The 25,000-nt window shown below is 46.3% G+C and overlaps 2 protein-coding genes across 2 annotated transcripts in view; both read right to left on the minus strand.

Annotated features, from left to right (window-relative positions):
* Window positions 1-25,000, minus strand: part of LOC123751494 (uncharacterized protein CG3556) — a 98,362-nt gene that overhangs the window by 41,854 nt on the left and 31,508 nt on the right. The window contains exon 2 of the mRNA XM_069301337.1: window positions 2,283-2,396. Within this exon, the coding sequence (XP_069157438.1) occupies window positions 2,283-2,394 (112 nt within the window). The 5' untranslated portion in view covers window positions 2,395-2,396. The remainder of the gene's footprint in view (window positions 1-2,282; window positions 2,397-25,000) is intronic.
* On the minus strand, window positions 7,457-7,843 carry LOC138350410 (uncharacterized). Its single transcript, XM_069301043.1, has one exon. It carries the CDS (start codon window positions 7,841-7,843, stop codon window positions 7,457-7,459), a length of 387 nt encoding a protein of 128 aa, XP_069157144.1.

Raw genomic sequence — 25,000 nt, forward strand, 5'->3', positions numbered from 1 at the left:
TTTTCACTGCAATTCATTTTCACTGCAAATACACTTTCACTGCAAATACACTTTTCACTGCAAATACACTTTTCACTGCAAATACACTTTCACTGCAAATACACTTTCACTGCAATTCATTTTCACTGCAAATACACTTTCTTCACCAGCCCGTCATCAGCCTATTGGACCAAAATAATGGACTTGTCTGGCTAGTAAAATTAAGCTTACATATATTTAGCGTTTTCGTAGCCAGATTAATTAATTCTCGGTATTTGAGGGGAAGATGGAGTTCTATTTTAAGGTTAACGAGGAAATTAATTTTGAGCTTCAAACGCACGATTTTCATTAACCGCTCGTTGATTGGCTGTTTCGTTAGATTCTCGTTAATAGATAAATTGCCTAGTTCGCTGGGCCGGGAGAGGAAAGAGGAGGTGGAGGAGTCTTGCTAAGATAGTTTCTAAGAGAGTGACTCCATTTGTGAGAGGTTGTGTGTGTGTGTGTGTGTGTGTGTGTGTGTGTGTACTCACCTATATGTACTCACCTATATGTGCTTGCAGGATCGAGCATTGACTCTTGGATCCCGCCTTTCTAGCTATCGGTTGTTTACAGCAATGACTCCTGTCCCATTTCCCTATCATACCTAGTTTTAAAAGTATGAATAGTATTTGCTTCCACAACCTGTTCCCCAAGTGCATTCCATTTTTCTACTACTCTCACGCTAAAAGAATACTTCCTAACATCTCTGTGACTCATCTGAGTTTCCAGTTTCCACCCATGTCCCCTCGTTCTGTTATTATTACGTGTGAACATTTGATCTATTTCCACTTTGTCAATTCCCCTGAGTATTTTATATGTCCCTATCATATCTCCTCTCTCCCTTCTTTTCTCTAGTGTCGTAAGGTTCAGTTCCTTCAGCCGCTCTTCATATCCCATCCCTCGTAGCTCTGGGACAAGCCTCGTCGCAAACCTCTGAACCTTCTCCAGTTTCTTTATGTGTTTCTTCAGGTGGGGGCTCCATGATGGCGCGGCATACTCTAAGACGGGTCTCACGTAGGCAGTGTAAAGCGCCCTAAAAGCTTCCTCATTTAGGTTTCTGAATGAAGTTCTAAACTTGTGTGTGTGTGTGTGTGTGTGTGTGTGTGTGTGTGTGTGTGTGTGTGTGTGTGTGTGTGTGTGTGTGTGTGTGTGTGTTTGTGTACTCACCTAGTTGTACTCACCTAGTTGTGTTTGCGGGGGTTGAGCTCTGGCTCTTTGGTCCCGCCTCTCAACCGTCAATCAACAGGTGACGGTTGTGTGTGTGTGTGTGTGTGTGTGTGTGTGTGTGTGTGTGTGTGTGTGTGTGTGTGTGTGTGTGTGTGTGTGTGTGTGTGTTTACTAGTTGTGTTTACTAGTTGTGTTTTTGCGGGGGTTGAACTTTGCTCTTTCGGCCCGCCTCTCAACTGTCAATCAACTGTTTACTAACTACTATTATTTTTTTCCCCACACCACACACACACACCCCAGGAAGCATCCCGTGACAGCTGACTAACTCCCAGGTACCTATTTACTGCTAGGTAACAGGGGCACTTAGGGTGAAAGAAACTTTGCCCATTTGTTTCTGCCTCGTGCGGGAATCGAACCCGCGCCACAGAATTACGAGTCCTGCGCGCTATCCACCAGGCTACGAGGCCCCTGTGTGTGTGTGTGTGTGTGTGTGTGTGTGTGTGTGTGTGTGTGTGTGTGTGTGTGTGTGTGTGTGTGTGTGTGTGTGTGTGTGTGTGTAAGAGAGATAGAGAAGAACGTTTCATGTCTATGTCTATCACCACTATTAAACATTTCCTTTGATTTTGCTTATCTTAAACAACGTTGGTATAGCAACATTGCATAGTTGTATTGCTATATTGTGTTGCATAAGATCTCGTTATCGTTGCATGGGATCTTCTTCTGGTTGTATGTGTTCTTTTGTTGTTGTTGTTGTTGGCTGTAGTCTTGTTGCATATGTTGCATAAAGAGCTCAACATTCTTGCACAACATAGCCTGCGGTGGTCGATATGTGTTTCGCCCCTCCTGAATGACACATCTCCGGAAACACTAAAACCAGTGTCGTATGTGTTCCAGAAGACTTAGGTAAGGATACATATATAGATCAAAGCAGATTAACTTGAAATAAATACCCACTGATTCCAATCTCTGAAATTTCAATGTCACCCGTAGATGGGCCTCAAATGTGGTCATAATATCTGACGTCACAGAGGTTATTTACAAAAAATTATTTAGGTCGGTTACTCTCCTAATGTAATGAAGTACTTAAGGCATCTTACCTTCGAGTCTATTCATGTACTGCTGTGCCACGTTGGGTCGCAGGCAAAGCAGCAGGTACAGCAGGAGAAGTGGCAACGTCGCTGACGTAACCGGACTCTTTGTTGACGTCATCACTGTAAACAAACATCTCGTAGTTTTAATGTAAACTTCTAAACGCACACACACACACACACACACACACACACACACACACACACACACACACACACACACACACACACACACACACACACACACACACACACGCACACACACACACACACACACACACACACACACGCACACACACACACACACACACACACACACACACACACAAGGTAAATTTTATTTATAAGAAAATAAACCTAGCAGTAATTCAACATACTTATTGTATAGCATCTTTATACCTGTTATTCTCCATTGGTTTTGTTCTTATGTTCTTACGAGAACATGAACACCTTATCTAGACCTTGAAGACTCAATCTTACTGACAGTAACAGGGGCTTCAAGACCTTAATGACTCAGTCTTACTGACAGTAACAGGGGCTTCAAGACCTTAAAGACTCAGTCTTACTGACAGTAACAGGGGCTTCAAGACCTTAAAGACTCAGTCTTACTGACAGTAACAGGGGCTTCAAGACATTGAAGACTCAGTCTTACTGACAGTAACAGGGGCTTCAAGACATTGAAGACTCAGTCTTACTGACAGTAACAGGGGCTTCAAGACATTGAAGACTCAGTCTTACTGACAGTAACAGGGGCTTCAAGACATTGAAGACTCAGTCTTACTGACAGTAACAGGGGCTTCAAGACATTGAAGACTCAGTCTTACTGACAGTAACAGGGGCTTCAAGACCTTGAAGGCTCAGTCTTACTGACAGTAACAGGGGCTTCAAGACCTTGAAGGCTCAGCCTTACTAACAGTAACAGGGGCTTCAAGACCTTAAAGACTCAGTCTTACTAACAGTAACAGGGGCTTCAAGACCTTGAAGACTCAGTCTTACTGACAGTAACAGGGGCTTCTAGACCTTGAAGACTCAGTCTTACTGACAGTAACAGGGGCTTCAAGACCTTGAAGACTCAGTCTTACTGACAGTAACAGGGGCTTCTAGACCTTGAAGGCTCAGTCTTACTGACAGTAACAGGGGCTTCAAGACCTTGAAGACTCAGTCTTACTAACAGTAACAGGGGCTTCTAGACCTTGAAGGCTCAGTCTTACTGACAGTAACAGGGGCTTCAAGACCTTGAAGGCTCAGTCTTACTGACAGTAACAGGGTTTCAAGACCTTGAAGGCTCAGTCTTACTGACAGTAACAGGGTTTCAAGACCTTGAAGGCTCAGTCTTACTGACAGTAACAGGGACTTCAAGACATTGAAGACTCAGCCTTACTGACAGTAACAGGGGCTTCAAGACCTTGAAGACTCAGTCTTACTGACAGTAACAGGGGCTTCAAGACCTTGAAGACTCAGTCTTACTGACAGTAACAGGGGCTTCAAGACCTTGAAGGCTCAGTCTTACTGACAGTAACAGGGGCTTCAAGACCTTGAAGACTCAGTCTTACTGACAGTAACAGGGGCTTCAAGACCTTAAAGACTCAGTCTTACTAACAGTAACAGGGGCTTCAAGACCTTAAAGACTCAGTCTTACTGACAGTAACAGGGGCTTCAAGACCTTGAAGACTCAGTCTTACTGACAGTAACAGGGGCTTCAAGACCTTGAAGACTCAGTCTTACTGACAGTAACAGGGACTTCAAGACCTTGAAGACTCAGTCTTACTGACAGTAACAGGGTACTTCAAGACCTTGAAGACTCAGTCTTACTGACAGTAACAGGGGCTTCAAGACCTTAAAGACTCAGTCTTACTGACAGTAACAGGGGCTTCAAGACCTTAAAGACTCAGTCTTACTGACAGTAACAGGGGCTTCAAGACCTTGAAGACTCAGCCTTACTGACAGTAACAGGGGCTTCAAGACCTTAAAGACTCAGTCTTACTGACAGTAACAGGGGCTTCAAGACCTTGAAGACTCAGCCTTACTGACAGTAACAGGGGCTTCAAGACCTTGAAGACTCAGCCTTACTGACAGTAACAGGGGCTTCAAGACCTTGAAGACTCAGCCTTACTGACAGTAACAGGGGCTTCAAGACCTTGAAGACTCAGCCTTACTGACAGTAACAGGGGCTTCAAGACCTTGAAGACTCAGCCTTACTGACAGTAACAGGGGCTTCAAGACCTTGAAGACTCAGCCTTACTGACAGTAACAGGGGCTTCAAGACCTTGAAGACTCAGCCTTACTGACAGTAACAGGGGCTTCAAGACCTTGAAGACTCAGCCTTACTGACAGTAACAGGGGCTTCAAGACCTTGAAGACTCAGCCTTACTGACAGTAACAGGGGCTTCAAGACCTTGAAGACTCAGCCTTACTGACAGTAACAGGGGCTTCAAGACCTTGAAGACTCAGCCTTACTGACAGTAACAGGGGCTTCAAGACCTTGAAGACTCAGCCTTACTGACAGTAACAGGGGCTTCAAGACATTGAAGACTCAGCCTTACTGACAGTAACAGGGGCTTCAAGACCTTGAAGACTCAGCCTTACTGACAGTAACAGGGGCTTCAAGACCTTAAAGACTCAGTCTTACTGACAGTAACAGGGGCTTCAAGACCTTAATGACTCAGTCTTACTGACAGTAACAGGGGCTTCAAGACCTTAATGACTCAGTCTTACTGACAGTAACAGGGGCTTCAAGACCTTAATGACTCAGTCTTACTGACAGTAACAGGGGCTTCAAGACCTTAATGACTCAGTCTTACTGACAGTAACAGGGGCTTCAAGACCTTAATGACTCAGTCTTACTAACAGTACCAGGGCTTTATCACCAGTCCACTTCACCCAGGATATCTCTACCTCAGTCTACTAACCCTCTCATCGGACTAACCAGCCCATGTCTTCTCAGTCAAGTATCTCCCGGCCAACTAAACCCCCACCCACCTCAGTGAACCCATTTGCCCAACATAACCCACTTTGAACCCAACCGAACCCACTGCCCCACTCTCGAGCCCACCCTCTTCAACCCACCGCACCGCAGATAACCCCGAATCCTTCCTGGGTAAAATATATTTAATTTTAAGAGGGGTCGGAAAAGGTTTCCGGCCTTCGTATGCGCATCACATATCAATGAAGCCGAAGTCTCACGTCGCCCCGGGATCCAATTTTGGGTCAGTAGGTCTGAATTAGACTCTCCTTTGAGGCTCCTGGTTCGCTCGAGAGGCTTTAGACTCGCTGAGAGGCTCTTTGCTTCCATAAGAGGCTGTAGGTTCTCTCTGTAAGACAGTGTTGGAGCTACTGCTCTTATGGGTCATAATTCATCTCTCTCTCTCTGTCTCTGTCTGTCTCTGTCTGTCTCTGTCTCTCTCTCTCTCTCTCTCTCTCTCTCTCTCTCTCTCTCTCTCTCTCTCTCTCTCTCTCTCTCTCTCTCTCTCTCTCTCTCTTTATCTTGCTCTCTCAGACACATATATATTAATCCCTCTCTGTATAGTGATTAATTACCCAAAGAATAATTACTCATAATTTGAACTTCAAAATGAGATTAAAATTATCAGTGATTACTAGAGAGTGTTAGAATTAAATAATAATAATAATAATAATAATAATAATAATAATAATAATAATAATAATAATAATAATAAGAGGAAAAAAGGAGTTTCCCAACAGGAAATATCATGAGAGATATTGATATAAAAATTGGGGTCCCCGAGCACTCTAGGAAATTGGAGTAGAAGTATTGAAGGGTGAGAGTTGAGGTTGGGAGGAGCCCAGTGGCCTTACACACGTCTAGGTCATATTCAATTATGTCTATCTCAATCTCCATCCTCCTATGTAGATTGCTAGCCACGTTGGCACTTTCCGAGAGGGTTACGGCAATGTTGTGGCTACCAGAGACATGTTTCTACGTCACAGTCTGGAGGCGTGACGTCAGACGCCAGGAGCCAGTCACATGTTACCACGTCACAGTCTAGAGACGTGACGTCAGACCCCAGGAGCCACTCACATGTTACCACGTCACAGTCTAGGGACGTGACGTCAGGCACCAGGAGCCAGTCACATGTTATCACGCCACAGTCTAGGGACGTGACGTCAGGCACCAAGAGCCAGTCACATGTTACCACGTCACAGTCTAGAGACGTGACGTCAAACGCCAGGAGCCAGTCACATGTTACCACGTCACAATCTAGAGACGTGACGTCAAACGCCAGGAGCCAGTCACATGTTACCACGTCACAATCTAGAGACGTGACGTCAAACGCCAGGAGCCAGTCACATGTTACCACGTCACAATCTAGAGACGTGACGTCAAACGCCAGGAGCCAGTCACATGTTACCACGTCACAATCTAGAGACGTGACGTCAAACGCCAGGAGCCACTCACATGTTACCACGTCACAATCTGACAGCTGACGTCACACACAGACCGAACGACAAGTAATTGCGTCACGGATAAATAGACAAAGTCTGGCAGGATTATTTGACAATAACAAGAACCCACATTTCAGAATGCCAAGCAAAAAAAAAAATTAAAAACTACAAAACATCCCAGCCGCTATAGAAATGGAGACAATAGCCCATCAAAAACAGCACAAAATAGGGCTCAAATTAGCCAGAATTTATAAAAGGGAGCTATCGTAATGGCCCTTTTCGTAATACAATTATACAACCCACTAACGACTACACTCTTGTTCCACGAGCTGCTCTCGTAACTCTTGTACAAGCGCAGAGCTTTTGGGGTTAACAGTTAACATCTGGGTCATACTCTTTAATAATTGGGTCGTTTGGGGTCATTCTCTTCAATAATTGGGTCGTTTGGGGTCATACTCTTTAATAATTGGGTCGTTTGGGGTCATTCTCTTCAATAATTGGGACGTGTTGGTGGTCATTCTCTTCAATAATTGGGTCGTTTGGGGTCATTCTCTTCAATAATTGGGTCGTTTGGGGTCATTCTCTTCAATAATTGGGTCGTTTGGGGTCATTCTCTTCAATAATTGGGTCGTTTGGGGTCATTCTCTTCAATAATTGGGACGTGTTGGTGGTCATTCTCTTCAATAATTGGGACGTGTTGATAGTCATTCTGTTCAATAATTGGGACGTGTTGGTGGTCATTCTCTTCAATAATTGGGACGTGTTGATGGTCATTCTCTTCAATAATTGGGTCGTTTGGGGTCATTCTCTTCAATAATTGGGACGTGTTGATGGTCATTCTCTTCAATAATTGGGACGTGTTGGTGGTCATTCTCTTCAATAATTGGGACGTGTTGATGGTCATTCTCTTCAATAATTGGGACGTGTTGGTGGTCATTCTCTTCAATAATTGGGACGTGTTGATGGTCATTCTCTTCAATAATTGGGACGTGTTGATGGTCATTCTCTTCAATAATTGGGACGTGTTGATAGTCATTCTCTTCAATAATTGGGACGTGTTGGTGGTCATTCTCTTCAATAATTGGGACGTGTTGATGGTCATTCTCTTCAATAATTGAGACGTGTTGATGGTCATTCTCTTCAATAATTGGGTCGTTTGGGGTCATTCTCTTCAATAATTGGGTCGTTTGGGGTCATACTCTTCAATAATTGGGACGTGTGGGTCATTCTCTTCAATAATTGTGTCGTGTGTGGTCATTCTCTTCAATAATTGGGTCGTGTTGGAGTCATACTCTTCAATAATTGGGTCGTGTGTGGTCATTCTCTTCAATAATTGGGACGTGTGGGTCATTCTCTTCAATAATTGGGTCGTTTGGGGTCATTCTCTTCAATAATTGGGTCGTTTGGGGTCATACTCTACAATAATTGGGACGTGTGGGTCATTCTCTTCAATAATTGGGTCGTGTGTGGTCATTCTCTTCAATAATTGGGTCGTTTGGGGTCATTCTCTTCAATAATTGGGTCGTGTTGGAGTCATACTCTTCAATAATAGAGGAAGAAAGGTCGTTCTGTGTCGTACTGTTCCAGGCAGGTCGTTCACTTCAATACTGGGCCGTGAATAACGTTACCAATTTACAATGTCAGACTGTAAATATTGGCCCCGATCATTTATTTCCAGTTTTGCTTGTTAAGAGAAGAAAGATGGGCTTTGTGTACACCTGAATGGCCAGGTGTTTTATGACTGCTAGAAAACGGAACATTTGTATTCAGCTCCAGCGAATGAAAATGTTATATATATATTTTTTTGTGATGTTATGAATTATTTTCTGCCTCTGACGCTCTTGCTTTTGCTCTCTCTGTCTCTGTCTCTCTCTCTCTCTCTCTCTCTCTCTGTCTCTCTCTCTCTCTGTCTCTCTGTCTCTCTGTCTCTCTCTCTCTCTGTCTCTCTCTCTCTCTGTCTCTCTGTCTCTCTGTCTCTCTCTCTCTCTGTCTCTCTCTCTCTCTCTGTCTCTCTCTCTCTCTGTCTCTCTGTCTCTGTCTCTCTCTCTCTCTCTCTCTCTCTCTCTCTCTCTCTCTCTCTCTCTCTCTCTCTCTCTCTCTCTCTCTCTCTCTCTCAATGGATTATCCTGACCCTACACATCCAGAGGAAAATATTATATAGCCTTGCCACTGTCTAAACTTTGTTGTAATGCAGTTACTCCCCAACTCTCTTTCCCTATACATATATATATATATATATATATATATATATATATATATATATATATATATATATATGTATATATATATATATATATATATATATATATATATATATATATATATATATATATATATATATATATATATATATATATATAAATTTCGATCCATATAGCCACCATAGATGAATTCCCAGACTTCTAAACATATTTTCATACAGTGTTCCAGGTATTTGTTACACATCAAACCAAATGGTCCAAGTGATGACTTATGTGGTGGTCATGGCATGTTGGGGGTCGTCTTACTGAAGGTGACCAACAGGTAAGATGAGAGGGGTCGCCATGGGAGCCGACACTCCTTAAAGATGGGCAATGGGGGGCAGACCCCGACCCGTCTATGACAGTCTCCTACTACACACGTCACCCTGCAAGTTTTATGAAGCTAGACCCAAACCTTTTGGGCTCCAACTTTGCACATTCATATTTCACAGATATATGTTACTTAAGGTATGCATTTAACGATATATTTCAGTTGTGATGAACTGTGTTCGGATGTGTATGTATGGCTTTAACACTCACACACACACACACACACACACACACACACACACACACACACACACACACACACACACACACACACACACTTACGAACACCAGCTGGCTAAAGTTAGGATGTCACCCGAGTGTAAGGGCGAGGTGGATTATGTAAAGTACGGGGATGTCAGCCTTAATGGTGCTACGGGGGGTTAGCACTCAAATGATGCGAGTATGCCCTCGTGCGTGCGTGCGTGTGTGTGTGTGCGTGCGTACGTATGTGTGTGTGTGTGTGTGTGTGTGTGTGTGTGTACAGCTGCCTTATTAGCTGGAACTAATTTATTAGATATCTTAAGTTATTAACAGTATAAATGCCCGTCTCCAAAAGTACAAAGTTGAAGCCAATGGGAGAGATGGAAACGTTGACCGTACCCTACCGTACCGTACAGTACCCTATCGTACCCTACCGTACCCCTACCATACCCTATCGTACCCTACCGTACCCCTACCATACCCTACAGTACCCTACCGTACCCTACAGTACCCTACAGTACCCTATCGTACCCTACAGTACCCCTACCATACCCTACAGTACCCTACCGTACCCCTACCATACCCTACAGTACCCTACCGTACCCTACTGTACCCTACCGTACCCTACAGTAACCTACAGTACCCTACAGTACCTTACAGTACCCTACCATACCCCCGTCGGATCATAACATCATGGCCCAGCAGAACGGTACGGGTGAGGGAGAGAGGGTGAATGAGGGAAGATGGGGGAGAGATGAGGGAGAGTTTTAGGAAAGTAAGGGAGAGGTGAGGTAAGCAAAAGCCTTAAAAGGGAGAGGGAGAAGGGTCGCAAGAAGGGAGGGAGGCCTCAAGAATGCTGAATCAAGATGAGGGGAAAGATGGGGAACAGTAGAAGAGAAAGGGTGAAGAGAAGGGTGAGGGGAAAGGGAATAGAGGAGCGTGACAAAAAGACGAGAGGTTTAAAAAAGGGGAAAAAGAAAGTAGAGGAGAGACAAGAGAGAAGAGGCTAAAGAGAGAGGGTTTAGCAAGGGTGAGAGACCTCAGAGAGTGCGTCAGGTCTGAGGGTGAGGGAGCTCAATGAGGGGTGAGGGGAGCTCAGTGAGGGGTGAGGGGAGCTAGGTGAGGGGTGAGGGGAGCTCACTGAGGGGTGAGGGAGCTTAGGGTGCCTCACGTCCCAGATCTTTTCTACTACAGGATTTGGGGTAAGAATATGCCAAGCCTTCAGCACAGGGAGCCTCTCCTGGCGAAGGAGAGAGAGAGAGAGAGAGAGAGAGAGAGAGAGAGAGAGAGAGAGAGAGAGAGAGAGAGAGAGAGAGAGAGAGAGAGAGAGAGAGAGAGAGAGAGAGAGAGAGAGAGAGTTAGATAGACAGAGCAATCGATATTAAAGCGACAAATTACCCATTGGAATCTTATAATGGACGTCACACAAGCCCGTGGGTGACGGATGAGCCAAGGCGACGGATGCGACAGGGAGACGGGTGCGACAGAGGGACGGGTGCGACAGAGGGACGGGTGCGACAGGGGGACGGGTGCGACAGAGGGACGGATGAAACAGGGTGACGGGTGCGACAGACAGACGGATGAGACAGACAGACGGATACCCTCACCCAGTCATCAACTCAGGTCACCCGTGTAGGGAAGGCCTGGCGCCGGAGGCCTGGCGGCCAGAGAGAAAGTTGTGGAGTGTTGGACTCAACTTTCTCCTCAACTTTCCCCCCACCGTGAAGGGGACGCCACTTCTCTACACATTAAATTTCCTTGTTGTGACCGGAAGGTAGTTTACCTGAAGGTAGTTTAACCGGAAGGTAGTTTACCAGAAGGTAGTTTAACTGGAAGGTAGTTTACCAGAAGGTAGTTTACCGGAAGGTAGTTTAACATGGTTTTCTTGGCTTCCTCTGAGGTCCTATATATTATCCTCTCAGGTCCTGTATATGTATCTTCTTACGTACGTGTGTGTGTGTGTGTGTGTGTGTGTGTGTGTGTGTGTGTGTGTGTGTGTGTGTGTGTGTGTGTGTGTGTGTGTGTGCGTGTGTGTGTGTGTGTGTGTGTGTGTGTGTGTGTGTGTGTGTGTGTGTGCCATTTCCCAGAGAGGCTCTGAGCAGCCTTCATAATACATAATATGCTCAGGGAGGCTTGAGACTGGCCTAAGGGGGGACCATTAAGACGGTCATTAACCCCAGGGAAGGAAGCCCTTACTGAAGGGGGGTAATGGGGACGCACTAAGAGGTTGTGTGGGGCGTAGCTAGCCACACTCACTCACTCTCACTCTCTCGATCTGTAGCTCTCTATCACTCTATCTCTGTCTCTGTCTCTCTCTCTGTCACTCTCTCTCTCTCTCTCTCTCTGTCACTCTCTCTCTCTCTGCCTCTCTCTCTGTCACTCTCTCTCTCTCTCTCTCTCTCTCTCTCTCTCTCTCTCTCTCTCTCTCTCTCTCTCTCTCTCTCTCTCTCTCTCTCTCTCGGTTCACCAGGACATTTCTTTACCTCGTAGGATGGACACCACAAACCAATTGATCAGAGCTCATTGTTCTTTCGTCTAACTGAAGACGAGGTCAGTGTCCGCTACTGTCAGACAATAGACGAGGACAGTGTCCACCCATATCAGACAGTAGACGAGGACAGTGTCCACTATATTGGTAAGACAGGACACAGATAACCTGGAAGAAAACCAAACGTAAAAAAAAATACAAGTGAAAGTAATAAACAGAGAAGCAAGAGAAAGATGGACAGGATGAAGGAGAAGCAACAGGCGGGCAGAGGAAGACTTAGAATAACAAAGAAAGACAAAGGAGCAGCAGAGAGAGAGAGAGAGAGAGAGAGAGAGAGAGAGAGAGAGAGAGAGAGAGAGAGAGAGAGAGAGAGAGAGAGAGAGAGAGAGAGAGAGAGAGAAAGGTCAGAAGATGAGTAAGCAAGAGAGGAGGCATAAACTCATGGTTTAAGGAGGAGAGAATGAAACAGATGAAGAAATGTGAAGAATGGGGAAGAAGAGCCCCAAGAGGCCAGACCGGAAGGGATGGGGGTAGATAAGAGGTCGTAAAGGGCATGAAGGTGACAGCCCCAAGCACCCACTAACACCCCCCTGACAGGCCGCCCTCGGGTTGCTGGAGGTCGCCCTCGGACGCTGGAGGTCGCCCTCGGACGCTGGAGGTCGCCCTCGGCTTACTGGAGGTCGCCCTCGGCTTACTGGAGGTCGCCCTCGGCTTACTGGAGGTCACAATGTACCACGGAACACTACGGTGACCTGGGGGTCAACTCCCCCTCTACAAGAATCTACAGCAAGTCACGTCACCGCCGCACAAATGACCTGAAACAACACGATTCAAGACGAAGGTCACAAGAGCCCTGTAGGGAGCCTCTAAGAGTCTCTTAAGAGACATGAGAGGAAGGTCATACAGGAAGCTTCAAGAGTCTCAGCTCTATGAGAGGAAGGTCATGCAGGAAGTTTCAAGAGTCTCAGCTCTATGAGAGGTCACAGGTCATGTAGAGACAAGGGAGGAGGGGTGAGAGGAGGAAGAGGCACTGGAGAGGAACTCACGGGAGAGGCAGGTCACGTTACAGTGAGCAGGGAGAGGGGAGAGTCTTGCATGCTGAGTGACCCCACCTTACTCTCCCTCAGAATGTATATACATATATATATATATATATATATATATATATATATATATATATATATATATATATATATATATATATATATATATATATATATATATATATATATATACTGTCAGGAGCGGAGGATATGTACTTAAAGGTGTGCTGGATATATGGCTGTTGTTGTAGTTATTGCTGTTGTTGTTGTAGCTATTGTTGCTGCTGTAGCTATTGTTGCTGCTGTAGCTATTGTTGCTGCTGTAGCTATTGTTGCTGCTGTAGCTATTGTTGCTGCTGTAGCTATTGTTGCTGCTGTAGCTATTGTTGCTGCTGTAGCTATTGTTGCTGCTGTAGCTATTGTTGCTGCTGTAGCTATTGTTGCTGCTGTAGCTATTGTTGCTGCTGTAGCTATTGTTGCTGCTGTAGCTATTGTTGCTGCTGTAGCTATTGTTGCTGCTGTAGCTATTGTTGCTGCTGTAGCTATTGTTGCTGCTGTCGCTATTGTTGCTGCTGTAGCTATTGTTGCTGCTGTAGCTATTGTTGCTGCTGTAGCTATTGTTGCTGCTGTAGCTATTGTTGCTGCTGTAGCTATTGTTGCTGCTGTAGCTATTGTTGCTGCTGTAGCTATTGTTGCTGCTGTAGCTATTGTTGCTGCTGTAGCTATTGTTGCTGCTGTAGCTATTGTTGCTGTTGTAGCTATTGTTGCTGCTGTAGCTATTGTTGCTGCTGTAGCTATTGTTGCTGCTGTAGCTATTGTTGCTGCTGTCGCTATTGTTGCTGCTGTAGCTATTGTTGCTGCTGTAGCTATTGTTGCTGCTGTAGCTATTGTTGCTGCTGTAGCTATTGTTGCTGCTGTAGCTATTGTTGCTGCTGTAGCTATTGTTGCTGCTGTAGCTATTGTTGCTGCTGTAGCTATTGTTGCTGCTGTAGCTATTGTTGCTGTTGTAGCTATTGTTGCTGCTGTAGCTATTGTTGCTGCTGTAGCTATTGTTGCTGTTGTAGCTATTGTTGCTGCTGTAGCTATTGTTGCTGTTGTAGCTATTGTTGCTGTTGTAGCTATTGTTGCTGTTGTAGCTATTGTTGCTGTTCTAGCTATTGTTGCTGCTGTAGCTATTGTTGCTGTTGTAGCTATTGTTGCTGCTGTAGCTATTGTTGCTGCTGTAGCTATTGTTGCTGTTGTAGCTATTGTTGCTGTTCTAGCTATTGTTGCTGCTGTAGCTATTGTTGCTGTTGTAGCTATTGTTGCTGCTGTAGCTATTGTTGCTGTTGTAGCTATTGTTGCTGTTGTAGCTATTGTTGCTGTTGTAGCTATTGTTGCTGCTGTAGCTATTGTTGCTGCTGTCGCTATTGTTGCTGCTGTAGCTATTGTTGCTGCTGTAGCTATTGTTGTTGTAGTTATTCTCCACTAGGCCTCGCGGCAGAGTGGACAGCGCTCTGGTGTATAGTCCTAAGGGCCTGGGTTCGATCCCCGGCAGAGACAGAAACAAATGGGCAGAGTTTCTTTCACTCTGGTTCTCCTGTTTACGTAGCAGTAAAATAGGTACCTGGGAATCAGACAGCTGCTACGGGCTGCTTCCTGGCGATGTGTGTTTTAGAGAGAAATATATGTAGAAGACATAATAGAGGAAAAATAGATTGGCTACAAAGGCGGGGGTCCAAGAGCTAAAACGCTCGATTCTGCAGACACAAATAGTAAATACACCCCCACACACAGGCCAATACTTCAACAGGCTTGTAATAAAGTGATATTGGACACCTGTGAATAGTGGGCAGACCCTCAAGACTTAATTTTAAAACCTCCAAGACTTAATTTTATTGTTAAATAAAGCGAGCGTGACAGGCCGGAACATCTTCGCGGTCGTTGACCGCGAAATTTTCGCGGTTGTTGACAGTTGATTGGCTGTTGAACAGGACTCAACAGCCAATCACCGCGATCAGTGTGACAGCCAGAAAACCCTCCACTGAATTACATACTTAACGAGTCCTCTTGCTCCAGTTGTGTCATCAACCAATAAGAAAGCACCTACGAAAATCCTCTAACCAATCGCAAACGTTTGTATTATCAAAGAGTATGACCCTCTGCAGTAAAGCCATCAATCAACTTGCGTTGTTGATGGAGTGACATATTGACGAAGTCAAGTCAAATCTGCTAATAACACGATAGGATTGAGGTCATATATATTGTGCAATAGATCTCCCGCTTCTGATGATTATTCCTCCAAACAGCTAACAGTATAAGAGAAGGAAGTAGTCTCCCCTTCAAGGGTCACGAGTCCATCTTCTTTGATTAACAATAACAAAAAAAAGGGAAATATTTCGAAGTATTTTTTTAACCTTCTGGGCTTCGCGGACACTTTGTGGGCTTCGCGGACACCTTGTGGGCTTCGCGGACACCTTGTGGGGTTCGCGGACACCTTGTGGGCTTCGCGGACTTCTTTTGGGCTTCGCGGACACCTTGTGGGCTTCGCGAACACCTTGTGGGCTGCGCGGACACCTTGTGGGCTTCGCGGACTTCTTTTGGGCTTCGCGGACACCTTGTGGGCTTCGCGAACACCTTGTGGCCTTCGCGGACACCTTGTGGGCTTCGCGGACATTTTGTGGGCTTCGCGGACATCTTGTGGGCTTCGCGGACACCTTGTGGGCTTCGCGGACACTTTGTGGGCTTCGCGGACACCTTGTGGGGCGCGAAGTCCCACCTTGTGGGTTCACACGCTGGCAACTGCAGCGTGTGAACCAATCAGAGAAGGGGATTTATCGCCTGGTCAACTGCACCAGTTCAGTTCGGGATTATCAGGAGGAATATTCAGCCTTGTGACAGCCCCAGTAACTCTGAGTCTCTCTGTCACACACTTCCTCGCAAGTCACCAGCCTCACACACACACACACACACACACACACACACACACACACACACACACACTGCGACAACAGACAACCAATGAACAAATCCACAGGAGCCCTGATAAGGCTTCGAACCCATGCGCTGGGTGTTCCCAGACGCGCTCTAGTCAACTGTACCTCGACATAGTCAAAAGAATTGCAACGTAGAGTGCTACTACCCCCACGAGGGTCCCCGAGGCTACAGACACTACGTTATGGAATTTTAGTTTCGGTCCTGTTGAATTCTAGTGTCCGCTAGCTGTCCTTGATTAGATGTAATTTGCAAGGTCAACGATCGGCTATTAAGTCCCGATTATTGATCACCAGGACCATTGCAATTACTCTATTCACTCGTTTTTGATATCATGTTTCCATTTAAAGTTATCGTAACAATTTATCGGTAATAATTTCTTAATTTAATATATATTTGCAACTCTTACAATAAAGTTCTTTCTATTGATTGATCTGTGTGTCCAGCTTCCGTCTCTGTCACTCGTTCTAAATTACTTTTAGGACATCTCTGGTCTTTTTCTCGTGTTTTCGGGCCTTGTCTATCTTTGTCTTGTGTTTTTTTTTCTTCAGGTGCGGGTTCCATGGCGAGACTGCATAGTCAGGAGTTGGTCTCGCATAGGTTACTTATAGGTATCTCAAGGGGTCTTTTATGCTTGTGAGGGCAACATGGACGCTGAGCAGCGGGCCACATGCTACCAGCATTAGTCTGCTCTGTTATCCTGGTACTAAACTTATGTAACTTCTACTTCAAGTAAGTAATGACTTGAAGTAGAAGTTACATAAGTGCTGTTGTTTGGAGACAAAAATTGGATGTGTGTTAAATGTTATTATAACCTGCTCAGTCTCTCTAGTAACTTGTAAGATATAGTTGTTAATGATACTTGTCTGTAGTTCACTGGTTCTTATCTCTTCCTTTTCCTGTACATTAACCATTCTCCAAGATTACGGAAGTACTCGGTTTTCTAGAGAGGAGCTAAATAGTACTTTTACTGTCTCCTTGAGTATGCAAGGTGACATCTTCTCAGGGCAAACACCTTTTATCCCATACAGTTGTTGTGGTCGTCACCTTGCTTGTTCTGGTGTCACAACCGGGTCGTATTTCCTTCAAGGGGGGGCAAGGGGGATTGTTCTGTATGTGCTTGTGTGCTTGCACAGTTGTCCTGCAGCTCCCGGGGCCGCCTCATAGCTCTCATTCGAACTGCTCGAATGAGAGGAGTTCGAATGAGAGGAGTTCGAATGAGAGGAGTTCGAATGAGAGGAGTTCGAATAAGAGGAGTTCGAATGAGAGGAGTTCGAATAAGAGGAGTTCGAATGAGAGGAGTTCGAATAAGAGGAGTTCGAATAAGAGGAATGGAAAACAAAGGCATAATGAACAAATGGTTTCTATTCCTTTATCCCCGGTGGCCTGTATCGCTAGCATCTTTGAAGCCTTGTGTTGAGTTACCCCTTAAATATGTCTCCTTCCATATCTCTACTCTTACAAAGTTGTTTATATTTCCTCTTTTAACTCATTTGGGAACTTATGTGACCTCTTCTCAGGCGCTGCACACTCTAAGGGCTGGTCTTACTTACGTTATACCTGAACGTTCTCAGATTTGTCGGGCAAGAATTCAAGCTGCTGTTACCAGGTCACCATATTCTTCACCAGCTGTGTGGTGTCTCCTCACGGACACTATTACACCACACTTATTGCCCTTCTCCTGACTTTTCATGTGGCCTACTTCACCCCTATTCACCGTACGGCCCACTTTTCCAGGGGCCACAGTAGGACCCCTTCCCCCTGGCCCACAGTTCCATTCTCTTGCATTAAGTAGGAATGAACTCTAACAACCTCCATATTCAACCATTCCCGCTGCAATCGACTGTCATTCCCATCCTCATCAGTAGAGTATCAGCAATAGCCCCCCCCCCTGTGAGGCAGGATATCTATGTCCCAGGACCCACTATGAATACATTCTACAGGACGCAGTGTGAATACAATCTCTGTGAATAGTGCGAACATTAGGCGCTCTGATATTCCATGCATAGACTCTATTGTCAAGAACAGCTATGAACTGTCACCCAGAGTTGGTTAGCACAAAATAACATGGGAGTTGTTATATCCGGAATCTATAGCCCTGGTTTGGGCAGTAGAACACGCGGAGGTGAAGGGCCAGCGACCCTCACTCCTACCGAAGAACGGCCCCGTTTTCCTGGCCCCGTTCTCCTGGCCCCGTTCTCTTGGCCCCGTTCTCCTGGCCCCGTTCTCCTGGCCCCGTTCTCCTGGCCCCGTTCTCCTGGACCCGTTCTCCTGGCCCCGTTCTCCTGGCCCCGTTCTCTTGGCCCCGTTCTCCAGGCCCCCGTTCTCCTGGCCCCGTTCTCCTGTCCCCGTTCTCCTGGCCCCGTTCTCCTGTCCCCGTTCTTCTGGCCCCGTTCTCCTGTCCCCGTTCTCCTGGCCCCGTTCTCTCGGCTAGACATACCGACGGTGGCGGGGTGGTAACTCTGGCGCCAGTAACAAACAAGAGCGTGATAGGGCACGGTGCCTGGGAACCTCACTGCTTAAGTGGAATATGGCGATGGAAGCTTAGTATCTCAGGCATAGTGGGAGGGAGAGGGTGTGATGGAGGGAGAGAGAGAGGGAGAGGGGAAATAGGCGAGTGCAAGGGAGGGGAAGAGAGTGATAAATTGACAGGGAGAGTGAGATTGAAGAAGTGTTAAACATAGGGTGGCCCAAAGACGAACGAGTAGTGGAGAGAGAGAGAGAGAGAGAGAGAGAGAGAGAGAGAGAGAGAGAGAGAGAGAGAGAGAGAGAGAGAGAGAGAGAGCTGTAGTGTACTAGCAGCTTCAGCCATCTTCACGAGTTCTTTCAAGGACTGTTAGGTAACAGAGCATCAGGGTGAAAGAAACTATGCCCATTTGTTTTCCGCCATCGATGGGGATAGAACCCCGGTCCTCAGGATTATGGGTCCTGAGTGCTGTCCACTCAGCCATCAGGCGCCCCCTTATGTGTGTGTGCGTGTGTGTGTGTGTGTGTATGTGCGTGTGTGTGTGTGTGTGTGTGTGTGTGTGTGTGTGTGTGTGTGTGTGTGTGTGTGTGTGTGTGTGTGTGTGTGTGTGTGTGTGTGTGTGTGTGTTGCTTTATCCTTACCTGCTGTAGTAACTCAAGGTACTGTAGCTGTATTTCATACTGCTCATGCTCGGCCATTAATGTGTGTACTTGTATGAGCCTGTATTAGTAACTGTATGTGCGCCTGTACACTCATTGCCCCCCACCCCCCATGTACTCCTCTGTACCAGCACCTGTAACTTTACCTGTACCTGTAAATGTTGATCTCAGTTTAACTGTACTTGTGCCTTACAGTATACAACTTGTATACTTCACACACACGTACTTACAAGACCAGCAGGACCTGGTCCGAACAGGGAGTTCGACTCCAAAGAAATAATCAACATTTTTACGCCTGAAACAAATTTCGGGAGAATTAACAGCTGCTTCCTAAGCTAATTTAGATCTTAACTTTCCTCCCAGATGGGGGGAAACGCCTCAACTCACGCCTGGCTAGTGAGTTGAGGCGTTTAGTGCCGGGACCGTCAACTTAACTGCCAGTTAAGGGCTTCTTGGAGCAGCGTTTAAGTGAGTGTGTGCAGTCTTGCACGCTTATATCACGGAGCTCAAGACAAACTCAAGCGCTTAGGGGGGGTGAGGGATGGAGGGGTTTCTGTTTGTTGCAGTTTTTCTACAACCATGGGCAATTTGCAGGGTCGAGGCTCACAGTTCTTGGGCCGCGCGTTTTGAATTGTTGGTTCTCTACTATGACTCGTAATTCTGCTTGTAATTCTGTGACGGAGGCAGCCATATATATATTTGCTCGTCTAGTTCCTCTCTCAGAGGCTCAACCCAGTGTTTAGCTGCCACACATGTCCTCTCACACACAGAGATCACACTAACGTGATGCATCAAATGAACAAATCCACAAGGGGCCGTGACGAGGATTCGAACCTGCGTCCGGGAGCATCCCAGATGCTCTGGGATGTCTGGTATGCTCCTGGACGCAGGTTCGAATCCTCGTCACGGCCCTTGTGGATTTGTTCATTTACATGTCCTCTCGTTATGCCCTGAAGTGATTGATAAAGATTAAGCCACCCAAGAGGTGGCACGGGCATGAATAGCCCGTAATACGCCCTGAAGTGTATTCTCAGTGTATATACACAGAGACACAGGCTACACCTGTCAGTGTAGACGAGTCAGTGTAGACTACACCTCTCATGATGCTAGCAGGGGGTTACACCTCCCCCCTGTGCAACCCGTTCTTGCCCTTTCTTACAATCAATATTGACTTATTAAATACGTGTATATGTGACATACTAAACATACTAGTTTACCTTGAAAAGCTTCATAGAAAACACCGACCTTACCTAACCTTCTTAGTATGTTAAGATAAGCATCTTATTGCTCCGTAATTACAATTATTACTTAACCTATACCTATAATAATTACAATTATTACTTAACCTATAATAGGTTAAGTAATAATTGTAATTACGAAGCAATAAGATGCTTACCTTAACATACTAAGAAGGTTAGGTAAGGTCGGTGTTTTCTATGAAGCTTTTCAAGGTAAACTAGTATGTTTAGTATGTCACATATGCACGTATTTAATAAGTCAATATTGACTATACGAAAGTGCGAGAACGGGTTGCCGTTTGTACACCCCCCGTGTGTTGAGATCACACGGCCGCCCCCCCCTCCAATATTACCCAAAGCACTCGTTACAACAGCGGTAACGCCGCCAGGCTGCCTAATAACCTCCACTTAACAAGTGACTCGCATTAAGATATCAAACCATAAGCACAAAATATTATATATACCGCGAGATGTTGTTGTTGTTAAAGATTCGCTACCTGGAACAAAAAATTCCATGTAGCACAGGCTATGGCGAGCCCGTGTAGCACAGGCTATGGCGAGCCCGTATATATGATACCGCGAGAGGAACATTCCTATTTACCAGGTTGAGTGATGGTGGTGGAGGGCGCCAGGCGGGCTGGCACGCCGTCTCCACCCTTCTCCTTAAACGAGGTTGATTGATGGATGGATGAAGATTAAGCCACCCGAGAGGTGGCACGGGCATGAATAGCCCGTAAGTGGTATAGAGTTTCTGGTATAGTGTCTCTCCACCCCGGGGTTGGTCTTCCCTATATGAGGACAGCTGGTGACCTGGGAAGCGAGTCTATAGCATTCCTTTATCTATTTATTAGGCTGGTTAAAGCGGCGGCCATCTTCCCTAGATGCATTCAGCAATTTTAACATACTGTGTATTAAAAATTGATTTATTCTCATATATAAGTTAATATTATTATACATTACAATTCTATATAGAGTTAGGTTAGGTGTTTAGGTTCAGTTGGCGATTATTTGTATTTGAAGCACGTGGATGAAACATTTATAACATTGTGATTCGAACAGAGAACGTGAGCGAAGCACTTGTTCCTGAAGTGTTCGGGCCTCATCAGTTGGGAGTCGTGTGTAAACCGTTTTTCATTCATAAACAGGGAGTTTGGCAGGTAGGTTAACGAGCAATTAGCCTTTGTTTATGAGGACGGCCTAATCTGAATGCCACACACCAACCTGGTAATAAATAAACGATTCCAAGTGTAGGTAATACAAAATCCCGAGGATTCGGACGCTTGGTCACTGCACGGTTGAGAGGCGGGGCCCAAGAACTGGATCTCATCCCTTAACAACAATCCATTAACAATGTCTGCAGAGCGTCGACGCTATGGCCAGTAGCACATATTAGATCACACCAAGTCCTCACCGAAAGAATAATTGTAAATATCAAAACAAATTCTTGATGTGTCCGAATGTGTGGACGAGGTGTCCGAATGTGTGAACGAGGTGTTCGAATGTGTGGGGGGGATAGAAGGGGTGATACTGTGGAAGAGTAAGGCACGAAGGATTGTTGTAGTCATTCGAACAAGTGAACACATTTTTGCCTCCCTTTGTGAGGCTGATGCTGTTGGGGGTTAGGAGGGTAGGAGAGGGGGAGGAGATGGGGGGATGAGGGTAGGTGGGGGATGGGTAGAGGAGTACTGAGACAACGAGGGTGGGTGGTGGGGCGGGGTAGTGGGGGGGGGGGGTTGTGGAAGAGAGAAGGGCAGGAGATGTAGAGAGGAGGTCAGTGGAAGGTGACATTATGAGAATGGACACACACACACCTGTAACACACCTGTGTGAGGCACCACATGTTTGTGCCCAATCGTTCTCCCCTCTCTTCTCCAGGCAGGTGTAGGTGGTGGCATGGGGAGCTAGAGCTCTCCTCCCTGTAAGTTACTGAGAGGTAAGTAACGATAGGGAAGTATATTTATATCGAGATATACACATTGCGTCTATCCACCTGAACTATCTATCCACCTGAACTATCTATCCACCTGAACCGTCCACCCACCTAAACCGCCCACCCACCTAAACCGCCCACCCACCTTAACCCCCCACCCACCTAAACCGCCCACCCACCTAAACCCCCCACCCACCTAAACCGCCCACCCACCTAACCCGCCCACCCACCTAAACCCCCCACCCACCTAAACCGCCCACCCACCTAACCCACCCCCCCACCCACCTAACCCCCCCACCCACCCACCTTAACCCCCCACCCACCTAACCCACCCCCCCACCCACCTAACCCCCCCCCCACCCACCTTAACCCCCCACCCACCTAACCCACCCCCCCACCCACCTAACCCCCCCCCCACCCACCTTAACCCCCCACCCACCTAACCCACCCCCCACCCACCTAACCCGCCCCCACCCACCTTAACCCCCCACCCACCTAACCCACCCCCCCACCCACCTAACCCGCCCCCACCCACCTTAACCCCCCACCCACCTTAACCCCCCACCCACCTAACCCCCCCCACCCACCTTAACCCCCCACCCACCTAACCCCCCCCCCCACCCACCTTAACCCCCCACCCACCTAACCCACCTAACCCGCCCACCTACACATTTTAGACTTAGCCATAAGGATAACTTCCGGAACACGGAACAGAGTAAAGCTTTTAAGACTGGCTGACTGGTGAGTGAGGCTTAGCTGGGCATATTCCCATTCCTGGAATCCTGGAATCTGCGGGAGCTTCACTTCTGGGATCCCGGGAAGGATGGCCCTCAGTGGGGTCACGGGTTCGAGTCTCCTGGAGTGAAGAAATGCGCGCAATAATCATCTAGAGTTTATATATCTCTTATAGGCCTATATAGCATATAGTGTAGCAAGCCATGTATCAGGGGATAGTGCGTGCGTGCGAGGGCGACCGCACGCGGGTCCTGAACAACCTAATCTCGCAAATTGGTGCAAAAATCTTCTAAACAACCGATATTGTTTGTATTGAATACAATACCTACACAATTTTGACCCAAGGCTCAAATTCCATTTTTTTAAGTGTCATCAATACCCAGATGATATCCAGAAGTGTTATCAAGGGTAAGATAACATTTCTTTATGATCACACAGCCTCAGTGATCTCTTAAGTCTTCCCCAATACCATCTGACAAGATTAAGATATCTTAATTACGGCTGAGTTCCGCTCTTCGGTAAATGAAGAGAATCTAAATCTTTCAATTACACTGTGTGTGTGTCTCTCTCTCAGGCGGTGTTGATGAGTCCGTACTGGGCGACAGTTTGAGGAGGGGGGATTTAATGATCCCTCCTGCTGTAATTTAGAGGCGGTCATTAGTGTCTAGGTAATGTTTATAGGGGGTCATTAGTCCCCAGGAGCTCTGTATTAGACAATCAGCGCCTCGGGTCATCAAGACAGGGGGTCGTTAGAGTGCCTAGATGACCATTACCTAGTTACCAGGTCTGGTGCGCAACCAAAGTAACACAATCAAATAAACTTTGCAGTGAATCTTATATTTACCAGCTGACCTTAACGAGGCCCACCAATACGAGGCGGGAGACCTTTAAAGGTGTCTTCAATGCCTTCCCCCTAATCTTACAGACCAAAGGGCCATCAACGTTCAGTTGACATTTATTTCAGCCTAATAGAGACCCAATGACCTTTAAATGCTGTAGCGAGCCGCTGAGAGAGAGAGAGAGAGAGAGAGAGAGAGAGAGAGAGAGAGAGAGAGAGAGAGAGAGAGAGAGAGAGAGAGAGAGAGAGAGAGAGAGAGAGAGAGAGAGTCTTCCTCAATAAGTGAACACAATTCAAAGGTTACGACAATTTTCTCTCTGGAGATGCTAGTTAGGCATCTGTGTCTCATGTCAAATTGCTTCCAGGAGATGGGGGGAGGTAGGGGGGAGGTAGGGGGGGGGGGAGATAGACGAGGGGGGGGGAAGGGGAAATATTTTGACCTACATTAAGGGAGGGCTACGGTATTCTAGGTAAGGTAAGGTTTACCCAAGTTAGGTTACGCTGCTAAGTTAGCCTAAATGTTTTGCATGTCAAATGTAAACATGTCGAGTGTTTTTGTTCTGAAAATTAGGGTTCTGATTTTTTTTTTTTTTTCTTGAGATATTTTCTCTCCCTCTACCGGACCTCGTATCAACTGCTGGAGTCTTCTCTTCCTTTCAAATCACCTCGTTAGAATAATCCCGCCATTAGCATGTAAAAGAATTTCCGTGTGTGTGTGTGTGTGTGTGTGTGTGTGTGTGTGTGTGTGTGTGTGTGTGTGTGTGTGTGTGTGTGTGTGTGTGTGTGTGTGTCTGTGTGTGTGTGCGTGTGTGTGTGTATATATGTGTGTGTGTGTATGTGTGTGTGTGTGTGTGTGTGTGTGTGTGTGTGTGTGTGTGTGTGTGTGTGTGTGTGTGTGTGTGTGTGTGTGTGTGTGTGTGTGTGTTATCAGAGCCATTGGCATTTCCTTTACTGTATCTCTGCCTGTTTATCTGTATTTTAATCAAATTGCCTTCTGACCTATTTGCTTAATAGTGGTTGTGGGTGAGTGTGTGTGTGTGGAGCGCTAGCTCCCGGGCTCGCCTCTTCTGTCTTGTTAAGAGTACGATATACTTCGTCGTGTTTTGGGTTAAGGTCCTCACAGATTTCGGTGTCGTTTTCTTTTTTCAGTCTTATGGTATGTAAAGTGATACCAGATGGCG

The sequence above is a fragment of the Procambarus clarkii genome, chromosome 45, assembly GCF_040958095.1.
Source record: "Procambarus clarkii isolate CNS0578487 chromosome 45, FALCON_Pclarkii_2.0, whole genome shotgun sequence".
NCBI classification, from domain to species: domain Eukaryota; kingdom Metazoa; phylum Arthropoda; class Malacostraca; order Decapoda; family Cambaridae; genus Procambarus; species Procambarus clarkii.